The 19,907-nt window shown below is 34.5% G+C and overlaps 1 protein-coding gene across 5 annotated transcripts in view; it reads right to left on the bottom strand.

The window, feature by feature from the left end:
* glyr1 (glyoxylate reductase 1 homolog (Arabidopsis)) overlaps window positions 1–19,907 on the bottom strand; it is a 33,074-nt gene that overhangs the window by 12,776 nt on the left and 391 nt on the right. The window contains exons 2-8 of one of the 5 annotated variants that reach the window (XM_028813897.2): window positions 19,433–19,469; window positions 16,751–16,830; window positions 16,204–16,342; window positions 14,786–14,950; window positions 12,799–12,873; window positions 9,971–10,024; window positions 3,511–3,561 (exon numbers count right to left, since the gene is read on the bottom strand). In XM_028813897.2, the coding sequence (XP_028669730.1) occupies window positions 3,511–3,561; window positions 9,971–10,024; window positions 12,799–12,873; window positions 14,786–14,950; window positions 16,204–16,342; window positions 16,751–16,830; window positions 19,433–19,469 (601 nt within the window). The other 4 variants (XM_028813898.2, XM_028813902.2, XM_028813899.2 and 1 more) reach the window with 4 other exon arrangements.

Raw genomic sequence — 19,907 nt, 5'->3', positions numbered from 1 at the left:
TGGAAGTGCAACCATCTTATAGAGACGTCCAGGCTGTCCACGGAAGTTAACATCTCGACAGGAGCGTCTTCTGATGAGAAGGGTTGAAGAAAATCGCCATGCAAGTTCACTGCAGTTAGCTAAAGCAGTAGAAAGCCAAACTGGAGTGACCGTTTCCCGTGACACAATACGGCGCACACTGCAGAGGAATGGCATGCATGGGTATCATCCATGAAGGAAGCATCTCCTAAAGTCCATGCACAAAAAAGCACGCCTAGAATTTGCTAAGGCCCATGCTGAAAAAGATGAAGACTACTGGGACTCTATACTCTGGAGTGATGAGACAAAGATCACTGTTTTTGGAACTAATGGTTTCAAAACTGTATGGCGTCGTAAAGATGAGGATTTCAAAGAAAAATGCATGGTGCCTACAGTGAAACATGGTGGTGGCAGTGTCCTTATGTGGGGCTGCATGAGTGCTGCTGGTGTTGGGGAGCTGCATTTCATTGATGGTATCATGAACTCAACAATGTACTGCTCTATACTGAAGGAGAAGATGCTGCCATCACTCCATGCACTTGGTTGTCGTGCACTTTTCCAACACGACAATGATCCAAAACACACATCTAAAGCTACTATTGCATTTCTGAAGAACAACAGGGTGAAGGTGATTGAATGGCCAAGTATGTCTCCTGATCTGAACCCAATCGAACACCTGTGGGGAATTCTGAAGCGACAAGTTCAGCATCACTCTCCATCCAGCATCCACCAGGCTCTAAAAGAGGTTATTCTTGAAGAATGGAAAAAGATAGATGTTGCAATATGTCGCCAACTTGTTCACTCCATGCCTAGAAGACTTGATGCTGTCCTTAAGAATCACGGTGGTCCTACAAAATACTAGATGTAGTAGTTTTTGTTGCGGGGTGTATTCATTTTTGCTTCAACCAATTTGAGTGAAACTGAAGATTTTGTGATCTAAGTTATATTATTAACCTTAATTTCATGTTATGGAGTTTAACAAGTGTTCAATAAAACTCAGCCTTGTGAAAATTTTGGACATTGTTCTTTGGTTCATTGAGCTACTGATTAAATTCGTACTTTTTAAAGGGGGTGTACTCATTTATGAGCACTGTATGTAGATGATGTTGTTTGGCTTTAAACTTTAAGTCGGAGACCTGTAGATCGAATTCGTGTTGCAATCAGGGAAAAGTAGTGTTTCTTCCCAATGAAGAGGCCTATCCGCGAGAATTAAAACGAGTTGTTTGGTGAAACTGAAATCCACATACGCAAGCGGCAGAGACGTGAAGTGGCTGGCGCTTAGCGCAGGCTTTGGGATTGGTGAGCAAAGCCCCCTAGTATTAAATATACTTTTACCAATGGCCAGGAGTGCATACAAATAGAGAATACCCTGTATGACCAACTATATACACTGGCATTATAATTTTGCACTAAAAATATGCTGGCATTACTAGTTTATTCTTCTGAGCCATAAAATTTACAATCTTTGGTGCTACTGTTAATATTTGTGAGAACAAACAAGATTTAGTCTCTGATGACAGGCACTGTGGCAAAAATCTTAAGGCTATGGACTTCAAACACTAAGGTTTTGGGTTCAAAATACACTACTGACAGAGACCATGACCAGTTTCAACTGCTTGTGCATCAATTGGAAAGACAAAAAAATGTAACCAACTGCATCTCAAATGTTGCAAGCCACCAATGTCAGCCAAATAAATAAATGTATGTAAATGTTAGTGCCACTGCTAAGTGTTGTGGAAACAAACGAGATAATGTAACTTGAACATTTACAAAAAGGAAAACAAAAGACTGACTGCCTTTATGTGCTTAAATACAAAATAAAGTTTCCCCCACTTTGTGCACATAACCCAATCCTGAGTACTTAACACAATTACCATCAATTTAAATGAGAAAAAATAAGGTTTACCCAGGAACATTTGCTTAGATTGGGAGTATGTGCCGATAGCATGTTGGTGCATCCACCAAACAACGTAACACTTGGATTGGGACCTGATGCAGCCATTTAAAAAAAAAACACTGGCTAGAGTGCCAATCCTGCTACCAACCCCTAGTCTTTCCTTGTATGTTGGAGGACCTGCTTGCAGGGCTGGATCCAGGTTAACGTCATACCTATCACTTCTGGTGTTTACGGGATTCGAATTTGCTTAAATTAGAACAAATACTTAAAAATTGACAGGATTATAAAATATAAAAATAAACCATAAGAAAACATTTCCGTTAGTTTAATAATATTTAAAAAGGCTGTTTACATATGCTTTACTGCTTTTAGGCTTCGAATTCAAAGGCATGGGCTTCCCCAATTTTAAAAACCTTCTGGAGCTATAAAACTCAAGACAATACAAAAGCAACAAAAAAGTTGACTGTCCCACAGCACAACTGGAAGATCAGACTGGAATTACAATTCACCAACATTTTGCCCTGCCCAAAATATTCAGCACCACACTATTCTTCAGGCTTCAGATAGGGCTTTTGGTTGTGCCGAGAAAGTATACAATAGATAATTCCATCTATGATTAACCAATAAAATGGAACCGATATAATACATATTTCAGGGTACTTAAATTCAAAATCCCCTCCCTGGATGGGACATGATTTGAAAATCATCTCAAGCTCAGTCTTTGTATATGTGAGAATTCTGCTTCAGTGTGGGTCAAAAAAGAAAAAGGCGTATTTAAATACTTTCTTCATATACTCAAATTTTCACAATGTGGCTGAGTGCTGTTCAGGGGATGCTTTTAGTACTGCTAAATACTATATTACTCAATATACCCAACATTTAAAACATTTTATTAAGAAGCAAAATCATTTAGTACTCCCCACCAACAGCTATTTACACCAACACCACTTATTCATAACTCATGTATGCAGTCAGTTTTAAAGCTTAATAAAAGTAAATGCTAGAGACTGCACTTGTATTTGTACTGCTGCATCTCACTATATGTTCTAGTAATTTAAACACATGCCAGTTAAAACACAAAAATCAATTTTGCACTTACTGCATTACTTGTTCATGTTGTGATTTTTACATTTCAGGTTTTAAACCAACACAGACAGGGTGATGGGAAGTATATGTTTAACAACATGTCTCACTGGAACTCCAGTTGAGATGGGTACATTTCACTTATTAGTGAATCAGTTGAAATAATTTGTTCCAAAAGCATGTTTTGTCAACTGAACTGAGTTTAAAAAAAGTACACTGGAGAATTTTAGAAGCACCAGGTGACCTCTGACAACAAAAGTAAACAAATCCAACATGAACATGTTCCTATAATAGTGGAAATGGTTCTGATCCAGATTTCCAGACCTATAGTATTAAACAGTTTTCTGAAAAACATAAATGCGCAGTTATATACTGAAATGCCGCCAAGAACAATGCCCTAAATCTATAAAAAAAAATGTAGGGCAGAAATTAATATTTAACCACAGTGACTAATTTACAGCTCTGCTTCTTCCGAAGATTGATAAACACTGAAAATAAGAAAAAGTCCTTACCTCTTCTAAAATTTTCAGCCGTTTGCTAATGGGCTCTAATGAAGACCCTGGCTATAAAGAGAAAAAGGGAAAAAAGTCAACCAAAATTCATCACCACCACTTGAACATTATAAAGAACACAGCCAAACTATACAAATTAGTGCTCTAATCCACAGATACAAAAAATTACTGCCTAAAATCAAAGTTTTGTTATAAGTTCACACAAATTTGATGGATTAAGATACATCTGCCATACAACAGTAGCCAAAGATGAGAAAAAATTATCTTCCAAATCTATACTAACCTTTTAAAAGTTTCAATTTCTCAAGTTATTTTTTTACATTAGAATATCTATTAGTTATCTTAACACACAATCCTGTCTGAAAAGTATTGGAACAGCAAGGCCAATTCATTTGTTTTTGATCACTAGAAACATTTGGGTTTAAAATCAAAAGATGAACATGTGACGAGAGTTCTATCTAGATGCGTTAAATAGCATAGAACACTGCAACTTTTGTAGAAGATCATTTTCGGCTGTGCACAAGTATAGGAACATGCGACTGTAGACGATTCTTGCTATCGAGGTGTATTGTTAGTCTAAACAATAAAGGCTCTGAAAACTTGGTTTTAACATTTGGCTTTACGTGTGAAAGCTGCACTTGTTAAAACACTAAACAAACATTCCAACAGTCCGTTAGGAGAAGCAAGGCATTCCAAAGCAGAGAAAAAAATTAATCAGGGGCACTGCACAAACACTGGCCAAAGGCAAAACAATTTGGAATGTTCTGAAAAATAAAGCACCGGCACACTAAGCAATAGATATCAAAATGGTTCAGCCAAGGAAAATAGCAGCTGATGACAAAAACAGCAGTAAAGAAAATCCAAAAACAGTCGGTGACATAACCCGGGGTAGGCAACGTCGGTCCTGGAGTGCCACAGTATGTGCAGGTTTTTGTTCCAACCCAGTTCCTTAACGAGAACTCAATTATTGCTGATGAAGCACATATTGCTTAAGTGACATTTTAATGCTTCATTTTAGTGGTCTCGCTTGTTAAGGTTCTCCAACCTTAATTGCTTATTTCAATCTTAAACTGCTGCATTCAGTGTTTTAATTGCTCCTTATTAGTAATAAGATGTAAAAGACAAAGTAGCCAGCAGTTCTCCAGCTAGCTTTTTTCCAATTACATCTGTGTGTGTTCATCATGCACGGTTTGATTTAATAAAACACTTAATAGAAAAATGTGACAGACTGAAAATGATCTGTTTTAGGCTTCAAATCATTTGGATGATATCCTTGGAAAGGAAAAAAATCTGCGATATAAAAGCCTTACATTGCACAGACTAACAAGCTATAAAATTAAATAAGGTCTGAGATTGGCAATGATTGGTTTCTAATTAAGCAATTGGGTTGAATGAAAACCTGTAGCCACTGCGGCTCACCAGGACCAACATTGCCTACCCCTGTTTTACATCTTATTGCTAATAAGGAGCAATTAAAACAAAGTTTAAGATTGAAATAAGCAATTAAGGTTGGAGAACCTTAACAAGCGAGACCACTAAAATGAAGCATTAAAATGTCACTTAAGCAATATGTGCTTCATCAGCAATAACTGAGTTCTCGTTAAGGAACTGGGTTGGAACAAAAACCTGCATATACTGTGGCACTCCAGGACCGACGTTGCCTACCCCTGACATAACCAACAACCTCCATAGGGCACGGGAGAAGGTAAGGCTTGGGCTTACAAGGGTATTTCTGGAGCAGGCTCACTAATGTTTATTAACGACGTAAACAATTGTTTCTGCCAACATACAGAGAAGTGCATCCAAACTCCTCAGGACAACCATTATACTAGACAAATCACCCCAAGCACACTGGCAAACTCAACAAAGGGCTTTATCAGGTGGAAAAGTGGACTGTTTTAGATTGGTCAAGTCAATCACCAAATGCTAACTAACCCAACTGAGCATGCATTTAACATAACTGAAGAGGGAACAAAAACAAAGGAAAGAGGCTACAATTGAAAAAGCAAAACAAAAGTAACTAATGAGTTGCAGGCTTGACACAGTTATTGCAATCAAGGGATACGCAACTGTTGTTTAATTTACTTGTGTTTGCTTAAAAATGGATGGTCTGCTTCAAAAATTGCTATGTTCTATGCTTTAAGTCATCTTAATGTCAGTATCAGGAAATACAAGTCAAAAGTTTGAATTTTCATTTCATCTCATTCATCTGTTGATCTGAAACATAAATGACTTCAGAGTTCAGCAAAAACAACTGAATTGGCCTTGCCATTCCAACACTTTTGTATGACACAAATCCTAAATTGGTCAAGAACAGGGCTATACCAAAAAGGAAGTTTCAAGTCAATTATCAAATAGTGGTTCTGATTTTAAAATTAATTTCAGGCCTTTTATTACCCAATGTAGAATCTCAAATAGCCGATTTTGAAGTTTAAAATATTCTGAATTCTGACCAAATGCTAATACCTTTAATGATCATTTCCACTATAACCTGATCCATAACCCTCTTAGTACAAGACGGGCGTATGCACACTGTTGTACATTTACAACAACAAAAAAAAAAAAAAAAAAAGCGGAAAGCAGAGGATTGCATAGGTCAAAAATTAAACATGAACAAGTCAGGATACAAGTGTGTAATAAGAATAAAAATAAAGCCAGGTTTGCTTCGGTATATATACACAGGACAAAGAGTAACTTGTTGCGCCTGCCTCAAATTTTCATACTTTCAAGATCTGAACATGTGACTACACTTTCAGGCAAGCTAAATAACCAATGTTTCTTAGCTGCTCCATTACCAGCTCGGGATTTGCATATACAGTAAATATTCATATTTAACAGGCTCAAGATTCTTAACATGAGAATAACCTCCAAGAACATTGTACGTTGAGATACAACTTCTCCTTAAGAGACAAATCTATGACACAATATGAAATACAACACTAAGTTGTTTCTTTCATACTGTAATCTGTATCCCAAATATTAAACCAATATTCAATCAAAAATGCAACTGCTGAAATTAGTTAAACTGATACAGCATTCAATTGAATGACAGGAGAAGAGCGTTTTATAATCTCTTCCTCACAAATGCATTAAATCTAGATCACAGAGAAAACAATCAGATGAAAATTATTTATTTATTTATTTTTTACATCAACCAGATTAATGCAACTAAGAATCAATGAGAAATGTAGGCATTATAGTTTACAGCTAGAAAAACGGACTTGAAACATTACCGTGATTTAGTACAGCGCTAATTATGAACAATGAAGGATCATTTTAAAAGAAAAAAAAATCCCATAGGACAACAAAAATATACTAAGACGTATGTTTAACATTGTCATATTATAAATCAAGGTTTTTATATTAGAAATTAAAAAAAATGCATACCACATTTCAGAGGCTGCAGCAAAAAATTGCATTCCTAGAACCACAATGTCAACAAACAAAAATGTAGGCAGTGAACGATTCTCACAAGATTGTCATTTTGTATGCAAGTGTTTCTGTAAAACGTAAATATTTCAAAGTTGGCATTCACAGATATACTCTACTGTACATCAAGGCATTTATTCATCCAATGTGTCTATGCAAAATATTGATTAATTTTAACTAAGACTAAAGCTCTGTTTACACTATTAAGAAATTCAATCAGATGTCTGTGTTTAAATAGCAAGGTTTAGACACAGCCTGTGGGCTCACAAACACAGAGTTCACAAACAGATTCACTTCATGTGAAATGTTTGCCCTGCCTACATACTATATAATGCAGCAAGGCATAAACATGGATCAAATATTATATTTATTTTAACTGTGGAACATTTTCAGTTTCATGGTTTAGCAGCAGCTTGCTTTCTGTTCTGTCAGGATTTCCACCACCTCCATTCAGAAAGGAATTTAGATACACAAGAGTCAAGAGTGACAAGATAGCAGTGTATTGACTGCTTTAATGAATTTGACCCAAAAGTTCAATATCTAGGCAATCATCTCTCCCCCACACCCCTCACTCCATGTAACATTTTGCACAAAAATCACATAATCAAGCAACATCCTTAATCTAATATTTGAATGGACTGTATAAACTGATTGGATACGGATGGTCACAATTAAAATGTGACTCAGTACCATATAAAATTATACCTGTTTTGAGTTTACAACAAAATTTCATTTGAGTGAAACATAAAAATTGTAATTGTTATAGAGTGGTAGTGTGAACGTTAGTAAAATTTTAAAAAACAAAAAATGGTGCTTGGAAACGGCACACAAAACTTTGATCACTGTTGCAAGCTTGAACATTGATATTTAAAAGGTAGAAGTGTTAATTTTAATCTAATGAAAATTTATATATATCTATTATAAAAAGAAATCCTGTCCCCTGTCCTGAGAGTCTACGATACGTGATCTTTCTCGGAAGATAATTTAAAGACCTGCGAGACGAAAGAGACCTGCCACGGTGAGTCTCACGGAAACATAGAATGAGAGTCTTGCAAGACGCACCCTACTTACAAGCAATATCAAAAAAAAACAAATCAGTAGTGTAAAGGCAGTCATGCAGCACACAGCTCCAGGGCTCTCAGCGCATATAAAGTGTATAAGGTCAATACGGTAGAAATGAAATGAATAGGGTAGAAATGAAATGTCGACAATTAAACGAAGAAGAAAGCGCTGAGAAAAGAGACTCAAATGCGTTGGAAAGAAGAAAAAAAAGGAGCAAAAAAGAATAATCGAGGTGAAAATTCAGAAAATAAGGTAAGTAATTATCAGCCCGGAACAAGTGGAATTGAAAAAAAAAGCACATCCAATCCGGCTCTTAATTAAATGACAGTGAGTAAAATGACAAAGTAGAACTTCATAGAGATGTTTACAAACGTTAAACTAAACACATGCAGAGCAGGTTAGAGACTATGAAACCAGTGAAATTAGAAAAGTTGGCGCTATACACATGTGGAGAAAGTTAAAGGATATGAAAGTAGGAAAATTAGAAAATATAAAAAAGTAAAGATCGCAGTAGCGCAAACAAACTGCCTCATTTAACTATGCACCAGTCTAACTTTGGTTTTGCACAATAATTACTACACTATTGTACCTTAACACTTAATTTTACTTATTTATTATGTTCTACTATACTGTACTAAACTGATATTCTTCTAACTATGCACAGTTTTTGATAAGCGGATCAGGATGCGTTTCACTGCGTGTTGTCTTGTATAACTATGCATGTGACAAAGAATCTAATTTCAAAAACGGAGTTTACCGCACATGCATTTATTGGTTACTTTGTTAGTGTATATATATTTATCTGTCTGCTTATTTAAAAACCTAAATTTACCCAAGGAGTCAAAAATGTTCTGTCTAGCCCTTGTACAAAAACCTAGACAAAAGCTGGGGTATGACCTTGGTAAACCCATGTACTTTTGGAACTGTGAGAGGAAAATAACACGACTTTGCAGACAGGAATCCAATGCAGAACTTTACTTACTTTGTAAAAAAAAAAAAAATAAAATTAAATGCTGATGATGTAGATCGTTTTGTCTATGCTGAAATTCCAAACAGAGAAACTTATCCTGACCTCATTAAAAAGATTCAGCATATTGGGACTCGCAAGATTACAAATATTGTTTTTACAGAAGTTCTGAAATAAAAGTTAAAACTAATGAAATAGCAACAATAAAAAGAAAAAACAATCTTAAAAGTATGTATCCGGAAAACCAAATATGGGGGTTAGCGGGCGAAGTGAGCAGGGGGCGAAGCCCCCTAGTATAAAAAAAAAAAAAACAACAAATTAACACATGACCAAAAAAAAAAAAAAGTCAACATTAGTCTCAAAGGTACAACACAAAATAAACTTTTCATGATTGCAAGCACTGCAATGTTCAGAACAACCCTGAAAGACAAGCAACATTATATATTCCTGTGTAACAGACAGCAGCAAAGGAAGTATCCCATTATATGCACTATATCAGGAACTCCACAATGAGTATTATGTATAACATAGGATCCAATACACAAACTACCACTTTAAGACATTTTGATAAAATCTTTTTAAATTTGCAACATTATCAAAAAGCCAATGCCTGCAAACAAGACCTGCTTAATGTTTTCAAAACCCTTTTCTTTTTTAAAATTCAGCAAATGCACATTGGCATTAGCTTGCAATTGTTAAATATATGACATAAAGCAATCATGGAGGGGAAAAAACAAAATACGGTTTGGTTTAAAGTGGAGGCTTTTAGGAGTTTCCTGCAGTATGAAGCAATAACCTCCTGTAATTTACTGTAGAGAAAGAAGTTATTCAGAGGCACACATCTGAGCTGATAAAAATCAAGATGTGATATACTCCAAACCTATCAAAACCAAAGTAATAGAAACTTGCTCTCTCTCTCTCTCTGCCAATATATGTTTTGCTGGTCACTTTTCTAAAGTCCAAGGCTAAAAACCCAGAAGCACCCAATTTAATTTATCTTACCTTCTCAGACTGACTGAGTAGAAAGTGATGGAACTGAGGGTCATCGTTTACTTGCTAAAGTGGAAATAAGTCAAGACATTTTCTTTAAATTATTACTCTAATCTATAAAACTCATGAGGTTGAAACAAATAGTAATCTCAGATACATAAAAAAAATCTACTGCTTGGCAAAGAAACAACTGCATATCTGAAAAAAACACAGTTAAGATTATTTAACTGGAATAAAAGCAACTATTTTCTGTGTCATTTAAATTTAAACAATGTGTCTGAGATGCAGTATCCACTATATTAGAAGTAAAAGCATCTTGTTAAAACCTAAAGTATATTTTAGTCTAGACTGATAAAACTTTCAAAGCATACAGATTTTAATCTATTTCAATATCTGAAGTTTTTTTTTTGTTGACCACCTTAGATTTTACTTGTATTCAAAACTGACATAAGAATTCTTCACAGTATGTCCTATTACCAAGATTTTACATTTTGGTGCCAACATAGAAAATCTTAACTTAAGATTCTGATTCGGCACACTTGACAAAACATAGAGAATTTCAATGCAGAAAAAATGGAAACAAAATCGTACATATTTTAGTATGCAAGTAAACTCTTATTCGATCCTGCTACAAAACTACTACTTCCTGTTTATGGAATTTAAATACTCGTTTTCAGAAAACTAGTAAAAGTTTTCAATGAGTTAGATTGGACTAAAGTATTATAATTTAACTCGATTACTTTGCTGTGTTTTACTTACTACTTTCACTTATAACTAAAGCTGGAGAGATGAAAACCAGATCAAAAGAAAAAAAAAAAAAAAGTGTGCAAATACAAAAAAAAAAGAAATCAAATGTCAGATTATCTCTGAAAAATCCATACGGTCAATCTGGATTGGAGATAGACAAAATAAGGCATAGTGCACACAACTAATACACTGCAGCATGAAGGGGTAGAAAAATGCAAGCACAGTCAGCAACCTTTAAAATACAAGGCACTGCAAGTAGCTGATATTTTCATTTAATATTTAGAATTTGAAGTTGAGATACTAAACCATATACAATGTACAGGGTGAGCCAAAAGTAGGTACACAGTATTTATTATCTTTCATTTTACAGGAACTGAGTAGGTATACAGCACCAACTGGGTCATGTTTAGTCTCTTAGGAGCTCGAAATGTACGCTCCATCAACACTAACATTCCTGAAACCTGTTCTCAACACTGTCACACACATTAATACAAATTCCAATTAACATCAATGTCCATAAATGCTTGCAAGATGAACTTCAATTTATCCACTGTGTGAGACATCCTCTCAAAAACCTTTACTTCCCAAAAAATAAATTTATAGGCAAGCATAAAGAATGTATAAATGAAGATACAACCAAAAAAAACACTACATTTTCTGAACAATCTGATCAAAAATAATATTGCTTTAGACTAACACTGATCATCTTATAGTGGAATTATCCTACATAAAGTCCTATATAAAATTGTCAAGCTCTGTTGAAGGGGCATCAATAGAGACATGCACAAATATGTCTGCAACATCTGCTTTGCAGATTTTTTGATTCAGTGGTGGATAAAAAAATAAATAAAATGCTACATTGGTGGAAATGTTCTACTCAAACATGAGTGTTTCATTCCTTGCACTATGTTCTCCTTCATAACAATAGTAAAATAAGGCACTAAAATTAAATTTGCCAAAAATTGTATTGCGGCAAGTCTTGTTACTATGTCTCAGCTTTGAATAATGTGTGTATGAAAAGGAAAAGGCTTACACTACTGTTAATAATCGAACACTTTCTAGACTACACTGTTTGATTCTGCATCTGTTAGATATGGCAACAGAGACCACAAGATGAAATCATCGCAGCATACTTCATGAATTTTCCTTACAATACAGAATCAAAAACCAGTTGTTGCAATCACCAGGAGAATTACTCTAACAAAGATTTTTTTATATTGCGGATTGCTCAGATTCAGCAGTGTAGGAGAGAGATTTGAAGCTGCCAGAAAGAACAGAAGGAAAGAACAGAGTACCGCAGGATTATTCCCAAGGCTGAGAGAGTCAGAAAATGATCACACCGAAACACACTCTTTTCAGGTCTTCCATCAATGCAGGCTCATCATAGCATGAGCACCACACAATAACCAAAAAAGGATGCCGATGTATATAATATTCATACAAACACATGGGAGGCATATAATAAAGTGATAAAAAGTGGGTTCAAAAGTATGCACTTACCAAAATGTTGAAAACAGATGAATTTGAAAGATAGTGAGTACGGGTGTAGACAAATCAGTAAAAGGCATTAAAATTTAATTGTTTCTTCATTTTAGGCACGTTTCATACAGTTACTACAAAATATTGTACAATTAAATTAAACTAAAAATACAAGTGTCATAAATTTATTTACAGAGCATTCTAACTAGGCAAAGAAATTGCTGGAAACTGAAAGATAAATAGGGCCACAAGCTTTGATTTTTGCAATTAAATTGCACATCTGCAATTGAAGTCTAATTTTCAATCAGGTGAAAATGTCCAATTTTACTTTCTGTTGAAGAAAAAAATTTAACCCAAGAAAAATCGAAGGTGGTCAAACATAACATTTTGACAAATCAATAAAACAAACATTCTAAAACCTTTGCCTCAGGACTTAAATTCAAAATTTTTAAATCTAGGTGTTATTTGTACTTAAAGCTATTAACCTATTAAAAGCACAAGGAAAAAAAATGTTACATCCCCTTTACACAAGAGTGTATAGACATGATTAAATTTTTATGTTTAATACAAAACAAAAAAAAACAAAACAAAACAAAACAGTAGTGAAAACCTACACTTTGCCATTTAAATCCAGAAACTGTTCCAGGTCCCATCCGTGACACTGTCGATGATGCTGCATGCGTCAGCTCCTAAAAAATATGGGTGGAGAGGGGAAACTTGCAGGTTATACATCTATCAAATAATCATTTTACAGAGCACACTAACACCTTTTGATTTTGCTTTAAATATTGCAAAAAACAACACTTGAGTAATAAGAAAAATTAACATGCAATTAAAAAAAAAAAAAAAAGCATTTAAAAACGTAATATAAAAGTAACCGCGCAAGAGCTGCTGGACCAAGTTTTACTGTACATTCCATATGAAAACCAAGACAGCCGTTATATATTTAAATCAGCAGGACTGTGAGGTGTTGGTGTCTATTTGTGTTTTGCATACTGGTTGATAAAAAACAATTGTGTTATTATACTAAACTAGGGGGCGCTCGCTTTGCAAGCCAATCCCTAATATACTATATCTTGTAGTAACTATGATTTTGTTTTCCCTTTGAATTGCTGCTATTTCATTAGTTTCACTTTTATTTCAGAAAATATGTAAAAATAATATTTGGAATCTTTCGAGTCCCAACATGCTGAATCTTTTAAATGAGGTCAGTGAGACGTGTTTAATGACTTTGTACCATAGTTCAGGATGGGTTTCTCCGTTTGGAATTTCAGCACAGACAAAACGATCCACATCATCAGCAGTTAATTTTTTTGGCAAAGTAACCAATATATGCATGTGAAGTAAACCCCGTTTTTGAAATTCTTTGACTTAAACTTCAAAGCCTTGCAATATTTACATACTTCTGACATAGTACACATGTCCATATATTCGATCTCTAGTCACCTTTTTGTTGTTTCTCCGCGTAATAATTTCTCTTCGGTTTACGCTAATGCGATGTTTACTTACTTTGACACTTTCGTTTGTTTCTGCTTTCATATTCTGTATCTTGCGCTGCATGCGTTTCGTGCCTACTTTTTTTTTTTTTTTTTTTTTTTTTTTTGAGTCTTTTGAATTCCACTGTTTTCATTATCTATAACCTGCTCTGCATGTGTTTGGCCCCCTTGTTTTTTTAACCTCTTTGACGTTTTACTTTGTTTTCTACTCGTCTTTTATTTCTGACCTCACTTTGTCCTGCTTTTTTCTCTCAAGGACACCTGGTCCGTGGCAATTATTTTCCTTTTCAAGTAATTTCCGTTTGTTTGCGCTACTGCGATCTTTTTTTTTTTTTATACTTTCTAATTTTCCTGCTTTCGTATCTAACTTTCTCTACATGTGTATTAAGCCAACTTTTTTTTTATCCTTTCGAATTCCACTGCTTTCATAATCTCTAACCTGCTCTGCATGTGTATAGCGGCAACATTTTTGAACGTCTTTATGAAGTTCTACTTTGTGTTTTACTCTGTCTTTTAATTCTGAGCCCAATTGGACGTGCTTTTTTTCAATTCCACTTGTTCCGGGCTGATAATTACTTTCCTTATTTTCTGAATTTGCACCTAGATTATTCTTTTTTGCATTTTTTTTTTCTTTTCAGCAATTTTGAGTCTCTTTTCTCCACATTGCTCTTTCATCTTCCTTACTCAACGTTTCATCTATAACGTATTGTACTTATACGCTTTATATGCGGAGAGCCCTGGATCTGTATGTGCTCAAAGCCTTTGTACGACCGAGTGTTTTGCTGCCTGTGGTCTTATTTGACATTGGTTGTAAGTAGGGCATGTCTTGCAAGAATCTCATGTTCTACGTCCCTGCAAGACGGTCCTGGGTCAATCTCTTGGCACAAAGTCTCATGTTTAAGGTCCCAGCGAGACACACCGTGGCCAATCTCTTTCGTCTCGCGGGTCTTTAAAGCGTCATCCGTGACCTTCACGTGAAGATCACTTCTCGTCTCCCAGGATTTTTTTTTTTTTTTATACTGGATAAACAGGAAAAAAAAAATTTTCACAAACAGCTGAGATAGTGAACAATTAGGCTAATTAAATTGAATTAAAGTTTACCAACCTTGTCTTCTTTTGGAGGACGGCCACGTTTGCGTGGGGTCATTTCTTCTTTTCCACCACGGGATTTTACTTTTTTACCAGAATTTTTTCTGCCTCTCTCAGTGGTATTCGCTTTACCCTTATCTCCACCACTTCGGTTTTTGTCCTCTGCCAAACTGTGTAATGCCTGAAAATATAATTATTAAAACTGAAAAACACCCCACTTATTCAAAAGTCATTTTAAACTTGGAAAAACCATAAAGATTATTCAGACTGTCACAATGTACACTCATGAATGAACAGACAGCATGGGTTTGTGGAATCTGCAAACCAGAAGCATCTAAAGATCACTGCTGCATAAGTACACACACAGCCTGAATTCCAATCAACAGGTGAAAGGCTACTTTGGTGTTTTAAGTGGAACAGTGATCTTTATAAAAATTCCTTACATAACTAGACAATAAAAAAAAGTCCAAAAAATAACTGCCAGTTTTATAACAGTGTTATTTTAAAACATTTAACCTGTCCCCCAGTCCAAAATAAATTTTCTAGTGGAGTAGAATGAACATACATAGAAAAACTATGTCCTGATCACCATCAACCTACACCAGAATACACATTTGACATTTTTTTATGATAAAACACCACGTTAAACATAATCAAATACAGTACATCTTGCTATTCCATACAAAATAGCTTATTTACAATGGACTGTTCTTTGTAAAAAAGTTTAAACCTAGTGTGAATAAACTGAAGTTTATCATAAATCTAACATCTATATGTTTGCTACAATTACTATTTCAACTTCATATATATTTCAACTATTATAACATGAAGGTATGATAAATGCAGTCTATAAAGAAAATAATTTTCTCTCAAAGATTAAGAAACTTATTCAAAAAAAGCTTATGAAAGTGAAGTTAGTACTCTCAGTTATCTACGTTAGGCAATCAGGAATCATGTTTAACAGACAAAAATTAGAAGGGGAAGTGAGACATATGTGAATTTGTGTGTGTTAACTACCTCTTTGCACATTAGCACAGAAATCTTTATGCACCTCCCTACCTCAGAGAAAACTTTGCCAACACACTAACATATCGAATTCAGGACAGTGACTGAAGATCTGCATCATAACAGCAATGCAGTTTCACGTAAACAAGATGCAAGTTTAACGCTTGTTCCTTTTCCTTCGCCCAATACTGCTAGGATAAAATTCAGCTCCTTGCAACAGTGTACTGGAAGAATACAGGAACTTGAAAATGTAATTTTTTAATGAATGAAGTAACAAAAAAACGGTGTTTATTATCATAATCTTTGGATACGTACAAATACACAAAAAACAGCAATACCCTTGGATTAATTTTTACCCAATAGTATATGACAACCAAAATATTACAACTAAAAGTATTTAATTGCAAGTGGCAAAAACAAACTACTTACTTGTTCTTTTGCTTTAACCTTCTTGATGAATTCTTCCACAGCATCAACAGCTTGCTGGAACCTTTTTCCTTTATTAATTTTAATCATTTCTTCCTTGTGTGGATGGTATGGTTTCAACTGTTCCACTTTTATCCAAGCACTGAAATCAAGTGATTAGCAAGTATATTCATACATTTCCAAACCGCTAAATATTAGAGGCAATTACAAGGATGTGAAGCTATACAATACAATTTCCAATGTCATTACTTTAAAATAACACCTGCAGATTGAACTACTTTAAAGCTACATTTTCAAAAACAAAAAAAGGGATATTTCAAAGCTCTCTTTATATATTTTAAATTATAGAAAATCCCTGTGTTGTCCTATTCAACCATAATGGCTGCGCAACTTGACAAAATACTTAGCAAGCCTTATATACATAAACACCTTACTACATAAGAAAAATGATACAAAAGACATGTATCATGGTAATTAAGTCTAGTATACCTGGCAAAGTGTTCTCCCTCGGCAATAAACAAGAAATCAAACGCAAAGCACTGATACTCACTGATCTTCAGTTCCAAAGAACTTGACAAAGAAACACTTTTTGCCTCTGGGTTTTTTCAAATCCTTTGGTGGGCTCACAATCTAAAAAACAACATAACATCTTACAAAGACAGCAAAACATTTAGGGAACAAAACCATAATTCATGCAAAATATATTTAGTCTCATTAATGAAAAGTGGTGAACATTTGATGTGGTGGTAGTTGGAGACAGGAACACACCTTGCAAGTGTTAAATGCTCCAGGAGAAAAATGGCAGCATCCTTAAAGCAACACTAGGGATGCTCCAATCGATTGGCCGGCATCTAAATTGGCCAATTTTTCACTAAAAAAGACTATTGTTGACTGGTAAATTGGCTGATTAAAAAAAAACGTATTTTAAGCCCCTGCTTCTCTAAGCTTTACGGTATTTAGTTGGAAGTACTCCTTTATGCAACATAACATTGTAGTTGAAATTGCAAGCAGAGCGAGGGCTGATAAGCATCATCTTTTTTTTTTTTTGGGAGCAAACTTTATGCAATGAAAAAAAGAGCAGCCTGTGGAAGCTCGTGTTATCAGAGAACAAAAAAAGATGACTGTAATATTGGCCTCTCTGTTAAATTGGGGTAATAAACAGAAAAGGAATCAGAGATGGTCTATTTAAGTGCCACCGCCTTCATTTTAAATTGGGAAAAGAAAAAAGAATTTGAAATTGTTGCTTAGTAAACTGTGTTTATCTGTTGCTGTGTGTCATACAGCATATATTTGTTAAGAAACAAGTACTACGTAATTAAACTGGTAATCCATATTTTTAAACCTCAAGAATTTTGATTGTATGGCAGATAGACTGAGGATAAAACACCTCTGTTAATGTAATACAGTACATGTATATTTTAACATCAAATGGCTTTAGTAAAATTAATGATTTAGAATGACGAAAACCTCTTAAGTATGTTTATATTTACATTTAAGCAGTGCTTAAATGGCAATATCAAATATGTTAGAATATATATTTTTGTTAAGAGAAATGGTGAACTACCTTTTTAATGAAACTTTATTTCAGACAAGTACATTACACAAATTTTACATAATATGACAGCTTATAATTGAGATTTTTACTTTATGCCATACGTATTTGGGGTAAATATTTGTGTATACATTTTATTCAAGTATGCATTGTAGGAACATTTTTTCTATTACAGTACTTTACGTCACAATAAAGAACTGAACAATAAGCCCTACAGAAATTAATTGTGCTAATAAACAAAAAGTTAACACCTGTGGTCTACAGTTTAATTATAAAAATACTAAAGTTAACACTTTAATGTAGGACATAACAGCTCTATGCATCTGGTTATGCAGGTAGCTTAATGTAAAAAGGTTTCTGTAAAAGGGGAAAAAAATATATCAATAAATCTGCATGAAATCTGTGATCAGTATCGGCCTGATCAAAGCAACACATCTAAAATTGTCACTTCTCGTATGATTTGATGAAAAATTAATTTAGTTATTAATTTTTGTTAGCCAGCTGTCCACTACTTGAGACAAAAATGGTATTTATTTCCTTCTTATAAATCCTTCTTGTTTTATGATTTGGTTTTATTGTTCAAGGAGTAAATCCTACTAAAGAAAAGCTTGCATAAAATCTCCAAAATAAAAATATGATACATTCCCAAAAACAACTGTTGACTAACAGTTACCCATACAAGCAGATTGATTAACACAGTAATAGTTTTTTTTACATGTGTAGGGTGTAAAAAACATTTTAACACAAGTAAAATTTAACTAGATAAAAAGTCCAAGGCTTTCAAAAACTCTACATATAAAACTCAAGGCTGAGCTCAAAAACCATACGCAAGATTACTAGATATAAATGTATAAATATTTAAAAACTTCCTAGATTGTATTAAAAAGAACATTTCTGTCAGATCCATTTATACAACAAAAAAACAGGACAGCATCCTAGAACACATATGGGAATAGTCAAAATATTACTCTGAAACATTTGTACAGTGTAGAGAAATGTTGCTACTAAACCAACCAACGCTGTATGTATAACAAGTACAAAAATCAAAACCTTAATAAGTGTGGGAGGCAAATAAATACCAATTATACCTACTATCAAAGATTACTACACTTCTATTATAAATAAAAACTACTTTGGACAATCAAACAAGTATATGTTTCAGGTCATATTTATGTAGAAATATAGAAAATTCTAAAGGGTTCAAAAACTTTCAAGCACAACTGTATACTACCGGTTATTTCAGAATTCTCAAGGCAAGCAAGTGCTAAAATGTTTAAATCAGATTTACGAGATTAGCGGTTACAATACGCCACATGTTATTCCGGCATATATCGAATGAGAACCCCAGTTGCAAAAACGAAAATATTAAAAAAAATTGCACGTCTGCAACAATATGTAATTATAAACTAGCACCCCATTATAAAATCAGCACATTTTAGTCCTTGAAATAAAGAATGCCTCTCTCCAAATCGAAAAAGGCAGAAACAGAACTGAACACTAGATTAACACAAGTAATAGGATAATTTGAAATATTGGCAGATCAGTCATATTTTAATCATGCGCCATTTATCGTATGCAGTTAACAAGAATACAATCACTTAAGCATATGCTGCGTGTTGAGACTCCAAACCAAAAGATGAAAGTCTCCCCAATGGTGTTTGCGTCTGCAAAATAACCGACCTTTCCCGGCCAGGGTGGATAACGACCCAGCTTCCCCCTGAAAAGAGAAAAACAGCAAAACAATGAAGTTTTATTCAATAGAAAGACCAAAGATCCAGGTTTGTCCAATTTGTAAAAGCTACATGAGAGTTAAAGTGTATTAAGCCCCCCCCCTCCAACTCAGCCGAAAGTTAAATGCGACTCGACGTGCCTTAAATCATCAAATTATGGGGAAAGTATGAAATTAATTGGGGCCTTCGACGAACGGCAGTCAAATTGACGTAAGCAATCGCAGCCCAGTAACACAAATTCGTGACACGCACAAAATTGATCTGCGTCAGTGTTGTGTACCTAGTAATTATTATATTATTTTATTTTCGAAGGCAACGACAATCATTTAACCTAAGGTGACTTGTGTAATAGTACAACAAGGAAGCGATAGCATCTCAGTACAGGCTACACAAAATTTAAGTGGCTTTTAAAATTTAAAAGTAAA

The sequence above is a fragment of the Erpetoichthys calabaricus genome, chromosome 11 (genome assembly GCF_900747795.2).
Source record: "Erpetoichthys calabaricus chromosome 11, fErpCal1.3, whole genome shotgun sequence".
Lineage (NCBI taxonomy): Eukaryota > Metazoa > Chordata > Cladistia > Polypteriformes > Polypteridae > Erpetoichthys > Erpetoichthys calabaricus.
Note: the sequence above shows the minus strand (reverse complement) of the source record. Positions and strands in the feature narration are given on the sequence as shown.